Genomic DNA, 22567 nt, shown 5'->3' with positions numbered 1-22567 from the left:
TTCGAAGAACCTAATCAGTCCTGGATATAATTTAAAATATTTTTTCCGCTTTAGATGACATTGTGAAAGCTTGTTGGTTTCTGTACGTACAATCAAAAGACTAAGGACAAAGAAATGTCCGAAATAAAATAAATTTAAACAATTTCAATTTCTCTGAAATATTTTCGGAATTTGCACCCTGGTCGAGCTCCCCTCGCCCCTTAAATTTCTATTAGGATTCCATGGTCATAAACTAAGTAAAAAAAGGATGCAAGTCAACAAGTGTTGTAAAACTTAACAAATGATTTATTTAGTTATCAGAATAATAAATGAAATTGTGCGACGAATCTACACTATTGCTTAGTTCTCTCCTTAAATGCATTTTCTATTGCGACTATGTTTCGCATTATACCCCCAAGTGACAGATCTTACAACTCATTCTAATATTTAAAAATACCGCTTGATGTGATCTAATTCAACCAATAAGAATTAACATATTTCTTGTAATATACCGACTGATCTACCTAAAACTGGGGAAAAAGACAAATCTCGTAAATAAGTACACCAAAAATTATATTATTAGTAAATCTGTCAAGCTATATCTCAGCATCTATTTATATATCCTACGCAAATGTGTGTTCTTTAAATTGCATCAAAATAGACCAAAGACGCGTATGCAAAATCTGAATATAAACAGTACAATGCAATGAATACAAATTACAAAAATTAAATAAAATCATGTACCAGGAGTTGAAAAATAATAAATATCCATAAAAATTCAGAAGATATACCTATATCCATCTATATACAATACTGAACCGTATACTAAATGATATACAATATATTCAAACATCCAAAGAGTTGCCGGATTATCTCCTACCTAGCGAATTTCATGTTTCTAGACGATAGATTCAACTTAACGTTACAAACATGTAAATATTTTGCAATAATGTAAATTATAAGACATTATTAAAATTTATTGTGTACATTTACCTGTTACATCGGTTGTTGTCATTTCTGGTACTAAGGTTGGATTCAAAACTGAAATATACGCATACATTACAAGTGTTGTTTAATTTAAGATAGCATGTAAAAGAGTTGTGAAGATCAATAATGAATCATGTTTTAATTTGTTTATATGCAATACGAAATGTTCTCTATTTAAGCAAAGCGATTTCTGTTATTTCATGAATCTTAATGCAAAGCGGCCCCAGGTGACTGACATCACATTTATGTCCGCGTGAATTCGATTATCGGCTCGGCCAACATGAATACATTTGAAAGCTTGAAAGTAGCCTCCCGGGGTTTTCGGGGTTCTTCCACCACAAACTATATTGGACGCTTTGTATAGCCAGCAGCAGAGAGGGCGAACAAGCTCTAACTGGTTCACTCGTATTTCGCAAAAAAAAAAAGCCTTCCTGGAAAATCGCAACAAAAAGAAAACAAACAAAAAATCGCGATGTCCAGCGTAAGACAATCTTGTCAACGACGAATTGGCTTACCCATCCTATCGCTGATAGGTTTCTCTAATCGCGATACAATGAAGGAAAATACGCGAACGTGTCGGTGCCCTCTCTGCTGCTATTATCCAAAAATTGTATCAAGACCGACTCGGTATCGTGCTCGAGGATCGTGTAAGTTTATTGTTATAAATCCATGCGGGGATAACTGAGCCTGCCTAAATAAATTTCTAAACTTAATTATGGCCATATCACCGCTACACCAGATCTTATGAATATTTCGCAACGTTTGAGTATCAACTCCGTTAAACACAACAAGAATATTACAAATATCCTTGATCACTTTAGGAATTTGTGTATATCGCTGGGTTACATAAATCACATCGGTATTTTTGTGTCTACCTCGAGAAAATATCCTAGCTGGATTTGATTGTTTATCAAGCATTACATCATCGTACAGGACTAAATTGTTAATAAACCCATCAAAATCATCAACACTCGGCGCTTCATCGATATCAGTGATAAACTCGATAACATCATCGCCGTTTTCATTTGACGATTTTGCATTTTCATTAAAATCCTTGAGTACATCATAGTACCGCTGGTCATCTACAGACGGAGCTACCAAATACGACTTATCCCACCTGAGCCATCTCATTATTAAATTAAGTAGCAGTTGTGTTTTACCACTTCCAGAAGGTCCTATAATAATCATACGAACAGAGTTTGGTAGTGCAGCATTATGCTTGACTGGTTCTTGTTTTCTTGTTGCAGAAAAATCAATTACATGCATGGTATATAAAAAGAATATGGATTTATATTGCGTGAAATGCAGGACACGTACCCCAACAGGTGATCTAACAACCATTACAACAAAAAATAACAGATCAGCGGCTACGAGTAAGTGTGAACGATGCAGTACAAAGAAATTTAAATTTATTCCCGCTGACAAGTCAGTGCGGTCGGGTTAAAAAAAAAAACGAGGAGGTGATATTGCAACAAAATTAACAAAATTACCGGGAGCTTTTTGGGCTAAATACCCAGGAGAAAAACATCTTCCAGGATATAATTACTGTGGTCCTGGAACCCGACTTCATATCAAACTTGACAACCAAGTCCAACCAAACCCAGGTGAGTATCCGATAAACGCTATTGATAAAGCGTGTCATGCCCATGATGTAGCTTATACAGGTAAAGATCTACAGCATAGACACATAGCAGATGCAAAATTAATTCACGCGCTAAATTCCATTACGAATAAATCCTTCAAGGAATCATTGGCTACTTAATAAATGGAATCGATTTATTATTCCCCAAGACGATATTCGAAAGGTAACGCAGCGATTAGTAAACTCGCTGAAGCAGCAAAAGTCACACGTGTTACTGCTAAGAAATGGTTATCCCGACAGGCAATATGGCAAATCACTATCGCCACCTAAACAAATTCACTTTGCACATTTTGATGTTGGACTTCCTAATGAAGTTCATCAAGCTGATATATTATTTCTACCACATGATACCGTTAAAATCCAAAGACGTCAAATAACATACAAGTACGCGCTAACTGTAGTTGATGTTGCAAGTAGATACAAAGAAGCAGAACCGTTGTCAACAAAGACAGCAACTGAAGTAGCTTCTGCGTTTAAACGAATTTATCAACTTGGACCCTTGCAATGACCACAGTTGTTACAAGTTGATCCTGGCAAAGAATTTCAGGGTGCAGTATCGTCGTTGATGAAGCAACATAACGTCACCATCAGGCGAGGACATACTGCAATTCACCGTGATCAGGCAATTGTTGAACGATTTAATCAAACACTTGCTGAGCGGTTTTTCGGATATCAATACGCGAAGGAATTCATTCAAGATAAGAGATCTCGTGAATAGGTTGCAAGATTACCAAATGTGATAACCGCGTTAAATAATGAGACTACTCGAACAACCAACATGAAACCCATTAGCACAGACCCAAAAAAAAACATATACCCGTACAACGATGTGAATTGTCAACACATCCAGTGCTGGGCAATGACACTGTAAGATATTTCTGTGAGCCCGGTGAACTTGAAGGCGGTAATAAAGAGCGACTGATCCTATTTTGAGCATCACGACACACAAGATATCTAACATAACAAGATCTACTGGTAGACCAGCAATCTACAGACTCGATTCAACTGCTTCTCAATGTGGATTTACATGGGAACAATTACAAGCAATTCCCGAAGACACACAATTACCACCGCGATCACTTAACTAGAGCCGTTACGTCGATTACATTCAAGACAGGTCAACATCGTATTTCTCGTGTATGACCACAGCTGTTATCTTTTCTATCTACGGTAAATTGTCTTGGATTATTGCTCGAGTACTGCCATAACACTTACAGTTCGCACAGTGATTATTCTGCCGTTGTTTCAGCGCCTTAATAAATTCAACGTCGAGATCAAAGTCGCGTTTTTTTTCACTTTGTTTATCACCAGCCAATTTTTTTCTTATTATATCCTTGTCAATATCATCATTAATGGTTTCTGACGAGTCCATGGCGATTCTCCGCAGCTGAGATATTTTTCTAACTCTGGACACTGCAAGATAAACTAAGTTTGACCATTCGATACGATCATCAACGGTCCAAACAGCTGCATCAGTAATAGTTAATCCTTGAGATGAATGAATCGTCCTTGCTTATCCTAGCGTCCACGGAGATTGGTCAGCGTGTACAGCATCCTCCACAACACTGACATCAACTGCGACAATATCATTTAATATGAGATTCTGTTTCCTTGACTCTGTCAAGTGTCCTGGTATATCAACGTCAATATTCTGCCGTCGTGTATCAGCTGGTCGATAACACAGCGGCACTGGAAATGTTGGAAATTTTTCTTTATGTAACTGAAATAACCGCTGTTGAAGTGTGTCTCTGACTATCTTTCTACTTGCCACTATCAAATCGTTTGGTCTCCGCGTTTGTAGAAATTCGTTCATAGAAGTTTCTGAAATTATTTTACGCGATATTTCACATTGAATTTTGTTCAGTTGTAATCTGATCAATTTTTTTAATTCCTTTAATTCTGCATCAAGAGATCTGTGATCATCAGTTATCTCCGAGTAATAATCAACAAAATTCTTCAACCAATCGTGTGGAGATGATCCAACAAAAACGGAGGTGGTTGAACGTGATCGCCGCACATTATCACTGCTGTATTTTTCAATAACAACCAGTCGAGAAATGTTTTCAATATTTCCAACGACACTGTGCACACTTCGTCCCAAATGATGATCTCTGGAATATATTTCTCTCCCATTCGATCTGGAGTCCATGTGCCACCGCTGTATTTGAAAAATCCATGATAAGTACAAGAATTAACTCCTCGTTGTTTCATCTCCCTGGCAAGTCTGTGTGTTGGTGTTAGCACAATCATATCATCGTGTTTCTGTCGAAATAATTCGATTACCCGAGTTATCTTACCAGAACCTCCCGGCCCGTTCAAATAAACGGTTTTGTGTCTGGATACTGGATCATACACGGATGGTGCAGACGATAATTCTGATATCTGATCGCTGCGATAACTATATTTAACCGCAACATCAGCGGATTCACAATAACAATGTAGCATTTCCTTTTTTATTCTCCACGAACCCCATGATTAATTAGTGTTTGTAAAACGAACCAGTAATTCTGAATATTTTTTATTCAAGTAAAATGAATCCGTTGCAACTCTAACTCCAGTGTCAGGAAATATATTTACATCGATAGCAAATTTATAGAAGCATAAGCGAGCATTGAAGATCTTAGATGTGTATACTGAGAAGATTTTCCATCAGTGTAACTAACAATTGTCCCCAACCGTGTTCCGTCAGACAAGTGAGCGTCTTCCCGATTACAAAATATATTTCTCGCAGCGGAATCAGCAGTTATAAAATCTAATTCAACATCATCCATGATCAATCGTACGTGATGTCGTTTATGATCATATGCACCACCCTGAGTAAATTTGCCAATTATTTTTCTTTTGTGGTTTTTTCACTGTTGCTAAGTTTAATCCTGAGAATATTAGAAGCATTATCGACGATGACATCAACAGGAGCATTTGGACATTCCCGCCTTTATTCTTTAATGACTTCATATACACTGATACGCTCCGGTGTTGGTAACCAAACCGAGGTCTGCGTCCAATGCGATATAATTGCCTCGCTGACCGTCAACGATATTAATACGCGGTTGTCAAGCATATATCGTAATAAAACTATTAGTTCCCAGCGTCGCTCCGAGAAGTGTCTACCAAACCAAATATTACCACACGGATGAAGATTCTTAGCGAATTCAAACAACACTACACGAGCGAATCCTGGTAATGGACCATTATTCGCCACTCGTGTCATCTCGTTTGTAGGATGTCCAAACCGCGAAAAATATCCAGCGCACTCACCCATCCCGAGAAAACTTCCCGGATAATACGTGACTATATCCACCGAAATAACATCCTTGTGGTTATCTTCGGTATTCCACAGACCGCCATGTCCATATTCGATACAATTTAACTGGACATCTTCGAGGAACTCAGCGCGTGTTGGTCTCCATGAATTTCTCTCTCTCGCGGCGTGGGCAGCAACTGACGGGACTGTAAAACAATTAGTTAATAATTGCTCATTATTTTCTGAATTTCTTTCCGCGAGTTTTCTCATTGCGAGTTGGAGAGATTCTCTACGATATAAATCACCGTTGGGTCTTACAAATTGATCATATTCTCCATCTTCGGAACTCTTAAACAACCACACTGACACGGGATCGTTTTTGCTTACCTGTTTAATAAAATCAAACATATTTTCTGGGGAGTAAAATCTCACGACACGATCTCGTGGAAATATTGTTACCGTGGAGGTCCAAGCGTGAGCGTTATGATCAATAATTTCAATTGGTGTTCCCTTTTCTTTATTCGCTGATTCATATAAAACCTCTCTGGTTAACGTTTTTGCAGTTATTGGAAATTTTAATTTAGTCGATAACTAAGCGACATCGTTTATTGACGCTCCGGTATCCTTGACCGAATCAGCCCACTTCGCTATTTTTTTACGTCGCAGATCGGTTAAACCGTTTCGACGTTTCGCATTTTTAAAATGTTCTGTTACTCGTTCGGCTACACAATTCAGTTTTGAAAATCTCATCTGGGCAAGATCATTAATGTTAGGTCTATCATTTAGTTGATAAATTCCATAAATAACCGCAGTCACAGGATAATATCGAGCGTAATATGGTCTGTCAATCCCAGTTAACAATCCTGGTTTGGAATCTTTACTTAACACAGCGGTTTTTCCATTTAGCAACGACAGGATCACGTTTGCCACGAATAATCCACGTATCGGAATCGGCTTGCACAATAAATTTTATTCTGAGAAGATATTTCTGATTAAGGTAATCGATAATCGCTTTCGCACGTGTATCGTTCATTGTAACATCAATGACTTCGTCGACGACTTTGTGATCGCGTATAATTTTGAATGTAGACCACACGTGAGATGCTCCATCATCACGAAATTCTTTTCGGCATTCCTGATAATATCAATCAGATCAGTCAGAGCTCGCCTCCGCGAGTCAGGGGTTGGTCTGTCAACATCGAATCTAGAAGCTTTCCAAGGCTTGATTGCAGATAATCTCTCAAACTCATCCATATATAATTAAGACAAACATTTAAATAAAAAATATTATATACAGTGAATCAGGTACGAAATCAGTGTAAATGGCTTATGGTGGGTTCATTGACTCCTTGTAACAAATCCTGTATAAAAGAATTCTGCGGACAACACTTGCAGTGCGTTCGTAATGGAAGCTTAGGACCAATACCATGTCTGCGCTATGGTGTCGGAGTCAAGAGAAAGACACAGTTATGTGCACGTTGTGGTGGTAAGCGAACAAATTATTTCTGATTTTGAAACACTGCAGGAGGCTAAACACGAAGGAAGATATATTTTACCCTCTCAATATTGATTTATAAAGAAAATTCAGACTGTTATGTGTCGATCACTAGCCACAGTAGAAGAAACGCAGATAAAATAATGTGTCATTCTCTCTCGTGGAATCGAAAAAATTAGGTCGGAATTATCTCACGAATATGAAGCAATTTTCGTGTGAGGCAACTAAGAAAAATTATGTCAGATCGTGAAACGGTCGAAAACGAAAGTTAGACTCGTTGATTTCCATCAAATACGTGGAAATGAAAGTGAAAGTATGTCCCTGACTGTTAGGAAAATTAATTTTTTCCTTAAACACTGATAGATTTCAATATTTGTTTTTTGTTTTTCACTGAAATGTTTGATTTCAATGATTTTTTACTAACTAAATACCCTATCACAATTAGCTAATCAAATGATTTCCATGAGTTTTACTAGTAAATACCCTATCAGAATTAGCAAGTCAGTCGATAGGCACAAAATATATATAAATAAAATATTTGTACTGTTGACCGTGCACAAAAATAAAATTATTATACTTGGTTGTGAAATCAGTCGATTTACACGATTTTAACTACCTATTACCCTTTCAGAATTAACTGCGTTGACAGATTTTCAGTAAGAATATAAATTTCTTGTAATATTTTACTGAAATCTGAGCGACAGTCAGTAACAAAATATCCAATGTCAGGAGGACTATTTTTTTCGTACTGTTTTCTTGAATCCCTGAAAATTTTCACGATTGGAAATCTTTACGATCTCACAAGTAAATTAATTTTTACCGTCTCATTTCTCAAATCGAGCAAGTGGCCTATTCTTGATATCGTAGATAGACCGGATTGATCGGTTCTTGCACAATTAAAAATCCAGGCGGTTCTTTTGGTGTGACTGAATAAAGAATGAATCATTGCTGTTCTTGATTTGATATTTTTGTATCCGTGCTGTAGCTGTTATCAATTACATCACACACAAGATTGACCGCGACCACAGAAGTTATATATACGATTTCCGGAGATACATGTCGTCCTTGTCCTTGTGGATCATTATTGTGCCGGAGAATAGTTTCCGGTGGTAGTGTTTCTTTGTACCGTGCAAGTATATCAGGAAAATGTTCATCAATGATTTTGGTGGTGGATTTTTTTTAGTTCGTCTGTTATTTTATAGTCATTTAAGAAACGTTGTTTATAGCGATTTATATCGTCAGTGTGATCAATTGTTGCCTGGATTACTCGCCGGTTAATTTATTCCATGTCGGATACAAGCTGATTTAATATTTCTACGTGTTTAATGATTTCGCTGCATAAATTTGATTAATCATAAAGATGTTCTTGGAAGAGTTGCCGTAGTCGCTCTAGTTCTTTTTTGTATTCTTGATTAGTTTCTTTAAAAAATTTAATAATTTGATCTAGGTCAATAAACACATACTTAGTTCCTCCTCTAGGAATTCTTTCATAAATAAAACACCAGCTTACACGGTAATAACCGTAGAAGGCAAAATCACTGCCCAACGTTGCATTTTTTATATCAAGTAGATGTTGTTTGTATGACAGGGTAACATCGTGGTATGATTTTTTGTACGTGACATAGTTAGACTTTTTGGGTTCAGGTGGCATCGGTTTCTCCGGCGGTGGGATTTCAGGCCATCCTAACACTGTTCTGATCGAACTCTGATATATATCCACGGAGTAGTCGGGTGAGTTTATCTCAAATGCATCCAATGTTGTCGTTGACGCTGTCATTGACTTCGTCGTCCTTAACTCTGTTAAGGGGGTCATTTATTAGCGTACCGCGGTAACTAATTGAGGTGTTTCAGCTACAAATTCCAGACACCACAGTAAGATGTTGCGGTTAATTTCTTATCAGCTGCTTCCAGTATAAATGTTTCTTCGGTTCCGCTATTTAATATGATAGTCACAACCCCGGAAAACTTGTCGGTGGAATGTCGCCAGGGATATGTTGTAAATATATCGAATTTTTCAGCACTGAACACAGACAGTCTATACACACCAGTAACTGTTGAGGTATATTTGATAGTATTATTTTGTTTAGACTATGTTGCTAATCCAGATGACACCATGTATACTATGTTGGTAATATGCCCGGGAGTTACTCCGGGTGAGATTTTAATCAGACTAATTTATTAACAATCTCAGGAATTCCACTTACGACATCTTCGAGTGTTTTCTTGATCGTGTCAATTTTAGTTTTGATATCAGAGACAGTTATACCAGCGGGGAGGAGATCACCAAGGAATTTATCTGCGTTTTCATTAAGTTTTCTAAAATTTCTACGGAGATTTATAAACGCGTTTACGTGAACGTCATACTCTGCCCGCAATGTGGACAATTTAGTGTCTACGGCGCTGTATTTAACGTCTACATATTTTTTCGTCGCGGCACCTTCGTGGGATGTTGGATCTCTTAACACCACTATTTTATTTCCGTTCATATTGAGTTCACCTGTCATTGTGTCACCGGTATTTTTTAAGCGATTAGCAACATTTTTTTGCAATTTCATCTTTGATACCGGCAGTTGACATACTTGAGTCTCTCATTTTTCCGCTGTCACTGAACATAGGGATGTTACCCGGGGTAGCTCCAAGAACCCTGCTAACTATGTCATACCATTTGATATCGCTGGTTTTTAGCTTGCCATATCGTCCTGAAAAATAACAACCTCATCTGGTTCTATCCCGGACAACGTTAAAAGATTATCGATTTCATATTTTCATAAATCCACATTGTCGCGTTTTTTTACCTTTACTCGTGCTGAGAGATCTTCCGTAAATATCAACCATTATTCTTTCGGAATTGTTTAAAATGTGAATTCGTTCCGCGGTATACTCGTGCACGACTTTGTGAGGTGGTTTGGTTGATTTTAATAAAGCGTCAAGTACATTAATTACTTCACGGCCACATATCGGTAGACCAGTTAGTGTTTGTGTTGGAAACGTTGAGTACCAACTGAAATGGGAGCGGGAGTGCTTTGCACTTTGTGTACGTATTTTAGAAATTCAACTGGCGGTGCTGACCCATACGAATCGAAATAAACATTTCCACGTGATGTATCGCGTAAGCAACCCAATGAGTTCCAGGGCGTTCGCTATTATCAAGATTAATAATTCCAGTTTCTGGATTATTCGATTGGCTCGATAACTGATCTCGTATAAAAACACCTCTGAATTTTTTTATATTTAATTGTTTAGCATCATCGAGTAAATCAAAATTTGACATCGGTGCGAGACGCGCTGCGTCTGTCGTTAAAAACGTTTTGGGTACCATGACGGCGGAGTTCCTGGAAGTCTTAGACCCGCCCCGTATTGTTCCACTGGTAATCTTAGACGACCCGGCTGAGGCGTATTGGACTTTTTTGGACGCCTTGTTGGTTTTTGTGTCCGTGATGATCTTTTTCTAAGCTTTCCTTGTGTAAAATTTCCTTCCCAGTTGCTTTCTTTAATGCCATTCCAGCAGCGGTTCCAACAGCAACTAACGCAGCTGCTTTTGCGACAGCTGGGGCAGCAGCAGCTATCAGCGCTGGTATTGCTGCGAGAAGTGGAAATATACCACCGGTTTTAATCATGTCGCTGATGGCTTTTGGAGCGAAATCAAGTTGAACTCCAGTTTTTGCTTTTTGCGCTTTATTGAAATGTTTTAGTTGAGTTTTAATCAGCGATAACTTGTTTGGACCACCACTAGCAATTTGATCTCGTTTTAGTGTTATTTTTGTCCCGCATGCCCTCGCGTTTTTTTTTTTTTGTAATTTTTTCACCTGACCAGGAGTCAGAGTGACATTAAAGTGACTATATGACATTTTTATAATTAACACGGTTGGTCTAATTGTCTTCATGTTTTCCACTGGGGCATCAATGACTCTCATTCGTCCACCAACACCTTCAAGTAACATTGATTTGTCGCTGAGTATAACAGCAATTGCTCTGTAATTAACACCACCTGAATTTACGCTAGCTCGAAAATGTATATCAACGACAGATTGCTTAACTAAATCAAGATGTTCCAGCGAAAAGTAATAAATCGGATACAACGATGTAAAATCCAACTACGATATTTGTAAACCAGTATCAATATTTTGATCACGTCCCATAAATGTCATCAAAAGATGATATTGCACGTGCAATATAATTTTCTTCAAAATTCAATAATATATCCTCGGATGGTTCTTGATGTCCGTTTATTCTTAATGATACTTCAGAGACACCAAGTTTGTCAAATACCATTGGATTTCTTTCTTGATTGTTTAATTGTGCAGCATCTTGAAAAGCAACAAAGATATGTCTTGGTGCAGAAACACCTTGCTGTGATGATATATGCCAAGTAAATAAACCGTCTACAGGATTTTGATTGCTATCGGTAGTTGCTGTTAACCATGATAATATTGATTTACCGCCTTGATCCATAAAAGAAAGTAGCCGCTGTTCTTCAGCGAGTAATGGAGTCATTATTGGCATCCACAATGAGAGCTTAAATAATATTACTTTACCATCACCACCACCTTCTCCCCAGATAGCATCATTATCTTCTTTTCAATGAAGAACAATTGTCTGTTTGGCTCCAAAAATACCCTTTCTGACATTTCTGCAAAATCCAAAGATGTGGGACAGTGGGATTGCACATGAAAATCTTCTACGATGACCCTTTAACATTAATTGACGTGTTCTAAATCCTAAATTGTAATTTGGATTGCTATGAACCACCGGCCATACATCAGCGTCAGCGTTATCGGCAAAGTTTCTTGGTTTTCTTACAATATCAGGCCTCCCTTCGGGATGTTCAGAATTTTATCCTTGACGAATATCATAGCCGGACCAGCTGATCTAGTATAATCATCCGAATATCTTGCTAGGCCTATAATCTTTGTAGCAACGTCAACATTATCTTGGATTGTCTCAATTTCTTTTCCATCAATCATATATATAGCACTTTTGAATAACGCCATGATACCATTATTAACAAATCCAACTCTGACATTAGCTCCGTATGGTGTATTAGCGACGACGTTTGTTACAAGTTCACCTGTGACTTCAATAAATGCTTCAGCGGGCAAGAAATACCTACTTGTATCCTGAAATCGTTATTCAATTTGTCCACGTTGATTCAGCGATACTGCTTCATAAGAATAATATTGATAATCACGCACAGACTCATCCTTGAGTAATGGTGCATCCATGTCAAACGCTGGGTCAGATGTACGTTTAAACATTTTATTATGATTTGTTATCTTCTAAAACGAAGATCACTTCCTGATATCAGACTTGTATTTATTTGTTCAGACCCTTGATTTATCAGTGCTGCTAGTTTTTGATTTGCGGCTTGATTTATTACTTTACTGACATTTGCAGGCATCACTTCAGTGCTTGGTAATTTGACTGGCTGTGGCGGTCTGCGTATTAATCGCGCTAGTCTATCCTTGATTGCCAAGAACGCTTTACTGGCAACGTTACCAATAGCACCAGGAGCTTTATCACGAACAACGTCAATAGCTTTCATTGATAATTGTTTTGCGATCGGTACTGCATTGTGAGCTATCCTTCTGAATAAACCCTGAACAACATCACCGAGTCCATCTCCGTAAGTTGCTTTATAGGTTGGTAATCGCGAGTTTATCACCCTAACCGCTACAGGTCCACGGTAAGCATTATGTATAATCATCTTATATGTTATTCATTTATCTAACAACTAGTCATTATGATAGTCATCAACGATTTCATCAATGAGTTCCCGATAAACATTAATGTCCATGATACCGCCTTGAAATAATCGTCGACATATATCAGCGGCTTCATTAATTATTTCCGGAGAATTATTTCCAGCTCGTTTTCCTCCTATGAGAACTTCTAACCGTTGCACGTCATCGAGGATATTGTTAGGACAGGCAATAAGACCACTTCCCAAACCACTGCCAGTAGCACCGGGTACTTCTTTTGAAGATTGTTGTTGCTTTGCTTCGATTACATCTTGTTTAAATTGTATATACCCGGGATCTTTTACATCAATACTTAAATTTTGGGAGGCAGAATATAATACAGGAAGCCAATTTTCAGGTTTTACTTTTTTAACAAATTCGGATTTTAAGTACTTTTCTTTAGGGCGATATCCACGCGCGGCAATATTCATTAATTTATTCCGATCAGCAAAAGTATTAAGAGCTTCATCGGTAAACATCACTGCAGGTAGCGCTGATATGGGCTTAGGTTGAGGTTCGTGTTGAGGTTCGGGTTGAGGTTCGAGTTGAGATTTTTGTCGTTCTATTTGTTGCAGAGGTGGAGGGAGTTGATAAGACTCTTGCTCAGGTGGCGAATAGGAAGGTGGTGGCTGTTGAGGGTGTGATGTGTATTCATCAAACGGTTTGTATTTCGTCCACAAATCTCGCAAAATTTGGATCATCATCTCTGGCTTGTTTTTTGTCGTAATACACGCGATATTTCCATTTAATAAATCTGTCATCGTTTATGGTAACATATTTTGGTTTTAAATTTTTTTCTTTTCGAGTTATGTTCTTTAATGTTACATCTGGTAAATCCTCTTCTTTTATTTCTTTAAGTTGCTTAATAACACCTTCGTTAAATTTTGCAATCAGTTTTGCAAACTTCTTCCTTTACTGGTTTGGGTTTAGGAGCAAGGTCCCACCTTTTCAAGTCGGCAACTTCAGTACAAATTTTGCTGATGCCTTCAAGTATTTCTTCATCGACGGGTAGAGGTTGAGCTGCAGCTATATCAGTTGGAAGATCTCGTAAAATCTTTTTTTTTTTAGTTCTCCGTGCTATTTTTTTCAGTCTGCTCAGCGGTTTGTTTTAATACTGGAAGAATACTCTTCTTCCTCTCCTCCTCATCCTTAATATCTCCCGATATAGCTCTTTCAGTAACCTCTGATACGGGTTTAAATAACTGTTCTGTATCGGCTGCGAATTCAACTTGTGCTTGCTGACGTTCTTGAAGTTTTTGTCTTACAGAATCTCACACGGGAAGAAATTTTTTGATTGCTTCTAGGCACTCTCGAGCTAATCTAGCGGAATGTGCTTCTCCGATATTTGCCATTATTGATATAATAATGATTTAATTTATAGCAGCAGAGAGGGTGAACTCTCAACTTGGCACCGACACGATCGCGTATTTTCCTTCAATGTATCGCGATTAGAAAAACCTATCAGCGATAGGATGGGTAAGCTAATTCTTCCTTGACAAGGTTGTCTTACGCTGGCTATCGCGATTTTTTTTTTTTTTTTTTTTTTTTTTTTTTTTTTTTTTTTTTTTTCGATTTTCCAGGAAGGCTTATTTTGGCGAAATACGAGTGAACCAATTAGAGGTTCTTCGCCCTCTCTGCTGCTTAGCCTGTCATGTGCTTAAAAATGGTTTTATGCTCAAGCATCAAACTAGTCTTTCTATTCATGTAATTAGTAAGCTCATTTAATCGTTGTATCACCGATATCCGTGATACCTACCTACCTACCTAATTATCTATCTATCTATCTATCTATCTATCTATCTGTTTATCTATCTATCTATATATTTATCTATTTATATGTCTGTCTATCTATCTGTCTGTCTGTCTATCTATCTATCTGTTTATATATATTATGTATATCTATCTATCTATCTATCTATCTATCTATCTATCTATCTATCTATCTATCTATCTATCAGTTAAAGTAATAAGATTGAAATTGTCTCTAAATTGTATTAAAAGTAATTTTTGATTAAATTAGATTGAAAGTAATTTTCTATTAAAATATTTTGGGCTTAAGTCCATTTATTTTGGTATTACAATTATATACTATTTAATACAGATTGCGCCCTTATGAGCAAAAAGGCAAAACCCTCTTGTGCATACATTTCCCTTGTATCATAAGTCAGCAAAAAACTACACTCAGTAAGTTGTGAGATAGTCGGACTAGACAAATTCCAAGATTCCTTCTAGAAGGGTAAATGAGCTATGCTGGAAAAATTGTCTACCTAACAACGTACATAGACCCAGACGATAGTCTGTAGGGAACGAAGGATCCTCAGTTTGAGATTCTGGCGTATCCCAAGAACTAGACGTATGTCCATATTTGGCCATGTCCTAAGAAACTGGTATAAAAATCGTCAGTTCATCGTCAGAAACTCAAAAAGGCTTGTGTCGTTACAGGTAAGATTATCATCTATGTACAATTTTTATATAGTATAAGGATTTTTAGTGTTGAGATTTTAATCTAACATCGTTACGTTGCAACATTGGATTATTTAATATTTCTTTACTATTCTTAAATATAATGTATTGGAAAGTTTAATTGTTTGAAGAACTTATATTTACTTGTAATTATATTATTGATTATACTAAAAATCAACCTTTTCTACCAACTTCATGCTCAGTAACAGTTAGTTTAGGAATAAAATACTCTTTAAATAATAGAGCAAAATATGTTTAGATTCTTTAGCTATCGTGAATTTAATCGATATTTAATTATCAGTATTATATTCGAAAAGGTAGAAATTATACAAATGTATGATGTTGGCAAGTGAAGGAATATCGTAGTTTTAAATTTATCTCTTATATCTGTAATTTAACTTTATGAAAACTGATATTGGAATGTTGATATTGGAATGTAATTTTATATGTTGATTATTTCAATAAATAGTTCATTAGTCAGAAACTCAAAGAGGCGTGTGTCGTTATAGCATCCCGAAGTACCCTCGCATCGCCATATTCCTCAGATGTAGCCATATCTTCGTTGTCAAAGTGACATCTCTTTCAAGAGAGCTTTAATTTCTTCTTCTTCCCTTCTCTCTCTCTCTCTCTCTCTCTCTCTCTCTCTCTCTCTCTCTCTCTCTCTCTCTCGGGTCATGAGAACAGCTTGACTAAGAGTTTATGAGATGAACAGTCCTGCAAAATATCTATCATATGATTATTTACACATTCCTAACCCTGGTTTGCAGTTTCATCCATATATTTTGTTTTGTCAAACACATACGGCTGTACTAACAATCCAAATATTAACCTGGTCAACATTAAAATACTCAAGCCGTACATTTCATTACCATAGCATTTTCATATATGACATTCTTCTTACAAAATGCTTAAAGTGTGAAAATACATTTTTTTTTTTAAAAAAAAAATATTCATAAAGAACCAACAGCTACAATCACATCATGTTGGGTCTAATCTCTCCAAGACCTACTAACACGATCATCCATCCAATGACGTCATGTTAATTCCGTTAAAATATAATAATTACACTATTTCAAGCTCCCCCAGTACGTGTTATTTCAAAGATGGCCAATACTCTTAAATTTTGATACAAATCACATTTGGAGGACCTTATTAGACCTTCAGTAGTGTACAGTTGTCACTTTCCAGCACTAATTTAACCATATCGTCCTATCTATGTCGTTCTATAACATAAACTCATATCGATAGACCGTTCGTAAATACCAGATCTAATATGTATGCGAAATATTTTGTTTTACACACCTGCATATACACCTGCAAGTTTCGCAATCAATCAAGACTAAAATATGTGTGACCTTGATGACCGATAATATACACCATATACGATTTTCAAACGCTCCAGGAATCAAGCGTTTCCAGCTTATATTAACAGTTCAAGCTTTAACACATCTCAAAAAAGCTTTTATATAAATGGTGCAGCCAAACATTGTTAGTGTTTTGATAATGTAATAGTCTTTGCATCAAAAGTAGTTCACATAACAGAAAGCACATTTCTAGATCGATTTTAACTGTACCTTTAAAAATTTAACAAGCTCATAAAGACATTCTTGCAGTTAGTTGGCCAAATTCATTGTACTGCTTTGAGTATCTGAGCAGCGTACACATATTTTGTTTCAGTATTGCAAATTGTGTCAGATCAGGCTATTCGTTTATAATGAGCAACGATGTTCGACTGGATTACAGATCTAAACAATATATTGAATAAATTATACAAAATAAACAGATAGGGTAATGACAAATAGACATAGTTTATTGTGCAGCTGGCATAGGGCATGTACGTGCTCTGAGTCATTCTTTAGATAACAATTTGGAGAATTTGATTACACATACCTTTAAATGGGTTTATTCACTTTATGCAGTTTCTTGTCTATCAAAGTAACATTGAAGATTATTGTATAAATTCCTCAAGAAATGCTTAACTGCAAATTTATTGACAAGGCACGTAGACATGTTAGACGCAGTCACCCATTTGGGGTGATCCCGTTTAAAACTGATGATGTAACAGGGAAATCGCTTGATTTTGGAAGATGTACTGCAAACGTAAACAGAGACGCGACAATGTCGTCATTTATAAACAAAGCCTCGAAAAACACCGGCAGCAATAAAGGGTACAGAAGTCTAAATTATTGGTGGTAAATATGTAACTTCGTATATATCTTATACACTATCGTCTCATATTTCAATTCGTACATAACATAATACCTATTTGTCCCAAAGAAATATATTCCTTCAAACACATAAAAGACGATTGAAACATGGCTATCAATTCCGATTTAACTTAGTTAAATTTTACATCATGCCAAATCATAATATTTAAGAAATGTCATATATACAAGTTAAAATTTAAATGTACTTACACAATTTTTTTAATGTTAATTCCATTAATAGTTGAACATCCATACAAAGATGAATGAAAATGCGCGCGACTTATGGATCACACGATCGTAGACTGAAACCCTTGTAGTAGTAATAGTACAATCCAATATAAACTTTCTTGACCCAGTCTAACGTACTTTCTGAGTTCTTTTTTCCTTTAACGCCCCTTGATCATAGCCTGGCTTTTCAGTACTTCCTTGCACTCCCTACCGATGCTAATAAAGAGGTCTTAAGTACAAACCTGAACACAAATTACAAGTCTTAGGACAGAGATGAACTGCTTGTGCGTTTCCACAGATGAATTGTTTCAGCGTATCACATTTAGCCATGGGGTTATCCTCACAAGTAGCACGAGTAGCTGAAAATAAAATACCGCCAAGATGAAGTTAATAAAATTCTTAATTGCATCATTTTATTTTAATTTTCTGATAATAGACATTAAAGAGGGGTACATAGCTTATATTGGTCTGACATGAGACACTTATAAAAGTGTTACATTTCAATACTTTTGCTGCTGAAAATTTAGATTGTCGGAAGAAAGATTTCATCTAATTATTTTAATTTAATGTTGATCATGAAAAATTAGATGCATATTTCATAACATTGTATTCGTCTCCATAAGAATGATTATATAGGCTGCTTAGCGAGATAAAGTACAAACTATCAGTAACCTATAGGAAATCTTAGCTAAGACTAGATTGTAACTAAAAATTAACCATATCATATAATATTATTGTGGGTGGTTTTTATAATATATCCACTGGTCAATACTAAAGTACTCATCTTGACCTGATGTTGTAGGTGAGTCTTAATATCAGGTAAGAAAAAACTGTGCATCAACAAAACATGATTTATTGCAAGGAATACTTATCGAGAGGGAAGACAAAACTTCATTCAAGTTACAGTTCGGTTACCATTGTGCACAGGCGGCTTGATATGAACAGGTGACATCAAATTGAAACCTTTGAAAGAAAATAATATATATATATATATATATATATATATATATATATATATATATATATATATATATATATATATATATATATATATATATATATACAGCTGTTTGTGTGTGTGTACGTGTGTATGTGCTTGTTTATATAAACGCTAATTAAACGCCTTATGTATGATTTGAAGTAGAAAAAGTATATAAGAATATTCGTAATTAGGATTATTGTTTCATTTTTCTGATATCTGAACTTTAGGAAATATATTTTATTTCCAAAATATTTTATTTGAGATTGGCCTTGCATGACATTAGCACTATCCATTTATTATGACTGGTATATCTATTCCTTTTATTGTGCATACACTATTAATGGTATTGATAATTTATCTCCTTATTTGTTAAGGCATCCTTCCAATAAGATAAATTAGAGCTGACTATTGGACAAACATTTATATTTCGTTGCTGTTCATTCGAGAAATCCTATCAATTAAGACACCTTTCAAACAAAACCAGGATTGGATACCAATGACAAATCAATTACAGAATTTATATAGATTGCCATTCTCAAGGTTATATTACATTGTCAAAGTGTGAAAAACAGTTCACATGCAGCATCAGATTTATTAACCTAGACGATGCTATAGTCGAACTCCTACCACACATGCCGCAGGTCTTGGGGCAAAGTTTCCGAGCCATATCCTCCACCCCACAAATGACGAATTTCAAGCTCTCACATATCGTACCGGGATCGTCGGCACAGACAGAATCTGAAAAAATATTGTACTTTAATCATTTATTTGGAATCAGTTCTTTCTTTGTTTGTTTGCGGTTTATCCCATATCCTTAGAGCAAAAGTGGAACTCGGCAACAACAAGGTACGCAGTATTATTTTGGTCAAGAAAATGTAACCTTGACTATGGCTAGTATGTATAGTAGTAAATATAGTGACAACGACTGCCGTTTATTTTTAGGTTTGAAATCCCATATAGGGATACAATGTGAAGTATCAAAATTCAAAATCAATAATGCAGTTTGTCATTTTCATAAATCTACTAGATAACTTAGACCACTAGATACAGTGTCGTCTGCTAAAGACATGGTTTAGGCGAATCGTCATAAAGGTCAACTAATTTGCACATATGCATAATGTGTGTGCCTTTGCTAACGTTTATGCTAAAATGTGATATATTAATCTTTCAAATATTTAAAACTAATGTCACATTTCATTCACACCATGTGTGTGTGATTTGAACTTTGAACGTGGCTTAAATTTTGTTTCAGTCATATCGCTACGATGTATGCAGTTTGGCAGTTTATAGTAATGTCTAGCACCCTGGCATCATGCCGCAGACATGTAGCATGATGTCCCATCCAGTGACATTATCCTGACACCAGGCCGACCACTCCTAACACAAACTTGTGAATTCTGAGCCCCAAGCGAGGAAGCTGTTAGTACCATTGTTATGTCTTTGGTCTGACTCGGCCTGGTTTCGAACCCGCAACCTCCCGCATCCAAGGCGGATCGGTCCATTCACACCATAAATTTAGCAGCAAAGTATACAGTGGGATATATAACCTCCCAAACACCAATTTAAATTAGTGAAATATATATTCAAATGACTAAATATGCCTATAAATGAATAGTTCCATGCAATATAATTATATCTGTCGAGAAATACCATTCAAAGAATTTGGAAATTGGAGGGTCCGAAAAATCGATTATGATTAGCCGGCATACCTTGGAAAGGCACGGCTAGTTGCTGACTCTATTTATATTTGACCATATATATTTATTGCGAAACAAGGTTTGAAAATTTATTGAACAGATTTGAAATGGAGAAAGTCACTGAACGCGTATTTGTTAATTTACATACCAAACCGAAAATGAGCAAAATGGATGCTTGAAATTTGTTGAATATTTAACATTGCTCAAGGATATGAACTATTTAGTGAAATCTTATAAGTAATTGTTTCTGAATGTATTAAGAAAGATATAGTATATATTAAAGCGAAAGTTGAATAGAGAAGTGCTTATTTTATGACCTGAAAGATGTGGTACACATAAGAAAATGACCATATCAATGAACCATCTAAGTAAAGATTAGATATATAAAGCCGGTAAGAGTATTAATAAATATGATTGTAAGTGAATACATTGTATAAATTAGTATGATATTTCTGGAAGTGTGAGACAGTGGTACAGAAAAGGATAGTTAAATAGTCTTCGAATAAAGTACATGGGGATATATGCATGCTACAAAATATCAATCATCTTACAGTATGGTAGACATAGGAAGTTACCGTTGCATTCGAACACAACATTTATTTGAAATTTGGTGACACCAGAGTTAATGGGCATCAGGAAGAGAAAATGAAATGCATACAAAATGCTTCACAATTTCAGCACACGAAGAAGTTATGGGAACATATAAGACCATACTATACTCTGTAAAACTAGAGTTTATGTATTGTAACTTTAAAAGTAACATCACCCCTAGAGTCAACATATAACAGTAAAACTAATACATGACGCTATTTTACTAAACGTAACACTAGCACATAACTGAAACTATATGCAGGAGGAAATAAATGCATTAAGATCTTATATAGTCAAAGGCGAGTCCTAACTCAATACATATTTTTGTAATAAGCAAAGGGGACCGCTTAGACATTCCTGGACAATTAAAACAGCCGAAAAGGAGCCATCAACGTTTTGGTCGTTTTTTTTTAACAAATCATGAAAAAATGTGAATTAACCGTTTACAAACGACTGATTGCTTTATTTAATTTTATGATGCGTTGAGTGAAACTTTAAACTGAGTGTACAAATAACTAAAACAAACAAAATAGAAATACAGTGTGTTCGCAAGTGAATATGAAACAAAGTATAACTTAACAAATTGATATTTGTGTCACAAAAATCGTTTCAAAATGTAGCGTGCTCGATAAATACAAGAACTTAAAACAACCTAAGAGATTAATGAGTGGCAAAGAAGTCAACATCTACAAAGTTTGAGACTATGACTATGCTACGCGCACGAACAAAGGTCTAAGCAATAAAGAATTTAATTTAAAATTTAAATGTGGAAAATATATAAATAGCATTAGCAATATATAACTGGTCAAGTTTAGAAAGTCACCTCGTCATCAAGACATTGGTTAGTAATAATCCAGATCAATAGGTAGAAGGCACGAGAAGCAAATGCAAGAAATATATTTCATTCACCAAGGATTGTATAGTTGATAGGTTCAGGAAATATGGAAAGAGATAATCGTGAAAAGGACAATGAACTTTGGAGATAGTGCTTTGTTATATGGAACAGCTGGCTAAACATTTACGTAATTATACATTTACAGGGAAAAGCAAGCAGCTTCCAAACATGAACTATAAATATGTGACGAATGATGATGCATCTATAAATACATGTGTTGCTTTATAAGTTGAACGAAACAGTTACAGCACCAAAAAAACGTTTATCTTTCATTTTGTTTTGATAAATTGACGATTAAAAGATCGAATGCCGAATGCCAACACATTAAAATTTTGCGGAATAATTTAACCTTACAAACCACATAATCAACGTGATTATTATATATAGGAAGTTACATTGATGCTAACTGACATTTTTGG

The 22567-nt window shown here is 35.9% G+C and overlaps 1 protein-coding gene across 2 annotated transcripts in view; it reads right to left on the bottom strand.

Annotated features, from left to right (window-relative positions):
• The window catches only part of LOC149794595 (plasminogen-like), a 91831-nt gene that overhangs the window by 55767 nt on the left and 13497 nt on the right, over positions 1–22567 (bottom strand). For both annotated transcript variants that reach the window (XM_089968884.1, XM_089968885.1), the window contains exons 5-8: positions 19593–19703; positions 18899–18946; positions 18226–18342; positions 973–1020 (exon numbers count right to left, since the gene is read on the bottom strand). In XM_089968884.1, coding sequence (XP_089825010.1) covers positions 973–1020; positions 18226–18342; positions 18899–18946; positions 19593–19703 — 324 coding nt within the window. The remainder of the gene's footprint in view (positions 1–972; positions 1021–18225; positions 18343–18898; positions 18947–19592; positions 19704–22567) is intronic.

The sequence above is a fragment of the Sinohyriopsis cumingii genome, chromosome 8, assembly GCF_028554795.1.
Source record: "Sinohyriopsis cumingii isolate HCF-2022 chromosome 8, ASM2855479v2, whole genome shotgun sequence".
NCBI lineage: Eukaryota > Metazoa > Mollusca > Bivalvia > Unionida > Unionidae > Sinohyriopsis > Sinohyriopsis cumingii.
The sequence above is the reverse complement of the archived record's forward strand: the minus strand, read 5'-3'. Positions and strand labels throughout refer to the sequence as shown.